Raw genomic sequence first — 1378 nt, forward strand, 5'->3', positions numbered from 1 at the left:
GGGCACCTCCCAGAACATTGTTTTGTGCCACTCCCAACAGAAATACTCCAGGTGGACACCTTCAGCAATCAGGAGCTCCTCAGTTGCTCATATCAAATCCCACCTTGGCGTTTACAAAGACTTATGGGTAGAAAAGCCACACAAAGTAATTTACTACACTGCAGGTGGGTAGTCATTGTATTCTTTACCACCACACTCAGTAAAACAAAATGACAGTTTCACTTAAGAATGTCCTTGATTAAGCAGTAGAAAATACTTTTTTAATGAAATCTCAACCTCTGAATGATGTCTTTTTAATACTGTGTGTGACCAAATGGGAAGTATGCATAAAGTACTTCTACTATATATAAAAGCATGGTGTTTGTCTCAAGGGACAAAAGAATTGTATAATTCTTTGATTTACAAGCTGAACTAGCTGCTTTTTTCACAGAACACCAATTTTACTTGGAAGAACAACTGAGATATGCTTTTTCGCAATGGGTTTGCCGCCAGAACGCAGGTGTTGGTGAAAACCATCGCAATATCTAAGCCAGAATGGGAAAAGAAAAGACTCATATCAACATCGTTGTCATTGGTCACGTAGATTCAGGCAAGTCCACCACTACTGGTCACCTGATCTACAAATGTGGTGGAATCGACAAAAGAACCATCGAAAAATTTGAAAAGGAAGCTGCTGAGATGGGAAAGGGCTCCTTCAAGTATGCCTGGGTCTTGGATAAACTGAAAGCTGAACATGAGCGTGGCATCACCATTGATATCTCCCTGTGGAAATTTGAGACCAGCAAGTACTATGAAACCATCATTGATGCCCCAGGACACAGAGACTTTATCAAAAACATGATTACAGGAACATCACAGGCTGACTGTGCTGTCCTGATTGTTGCTGCTGGTGTTGGTGAATTTGAAGCTGGTATATCCAAGAATGGGCAGACCCGTGAACATGCCCCTCTGGCTTACACACTGGGTGTAAAACAACTAATTGTTGGTGTTAATAAAATGGATTCCACTGAGCCACCCTATAGCCAGAAGAGATATGAGGAAATTGTTAAGGAAGTCAGCACCTACATTAAGAAAATTGGCTACAACCCTGACACAGTAGCATTTGTGCCAATTTCTGGTTGGAATGGTGACAACATGCTGGAGCCAAGTGCTAATATGCCTTGGTTCAAGGGATGGAAAGTCACCCGTAAGGACGGCAGTGCCAGTGGAACCACAAAGCTTGAAGCTCTGGATTGCATCCTGCCACCAACTCGCCCAACTGACAAGCCCCTGCGTCTGCCCCTCCAGGATGTCTACAAAATTGGTGGTATTGGCACTGTTCCTGTGGGTAGAGTGGAGACTGGTGTTCTCAAACCAGGCATGGTGGTCACCTTCGCTC

At 43.6% G+C, this 1378-nt stretch overlaps 1 protein-coding gene across 1 annotated transcript in view; it reads left to right on the forward strand.

Moving 5' to 3' along the window:
• Positions 1 to 534: 534 nt before the first annotated feature.
• The window catches only part of LOC103205966 (elongation factor 1-alpha 1-like), a 37569-nt gene continuing 36725 nt past the window's right edge, over positions 535 to 1378 (forward strand). The window contains exon 1 of the mRNA XM_007951398.2: positions 535 to 1374. Within this exon, the coding sequence (XP_007949589.1) occupies positions 535 to 1374 (840 nt within the window). The remainder of the gene's footprint in view (positions 1375 to 1378) is intronic.

The sequence above is a fragment of the Orycteropus afer genome, unplaced genomic scaffold, assembly GCF_000298275.1.
Source record: "Orycteropus afer afer isolate SDZICR_OR568_19922 unplaced genomic scaffold, OryAfe1.0 scaffold00011, whole genome shotgun sequence".
In the NCBI taxonomy this organism is placed as follows: domain Eukaryota; kingdom Metazoa; phylum Chordata; class Mammalia; order Tubulidentata; family Orycteropodidae; genus Orycteropus; species Orycteropus afer.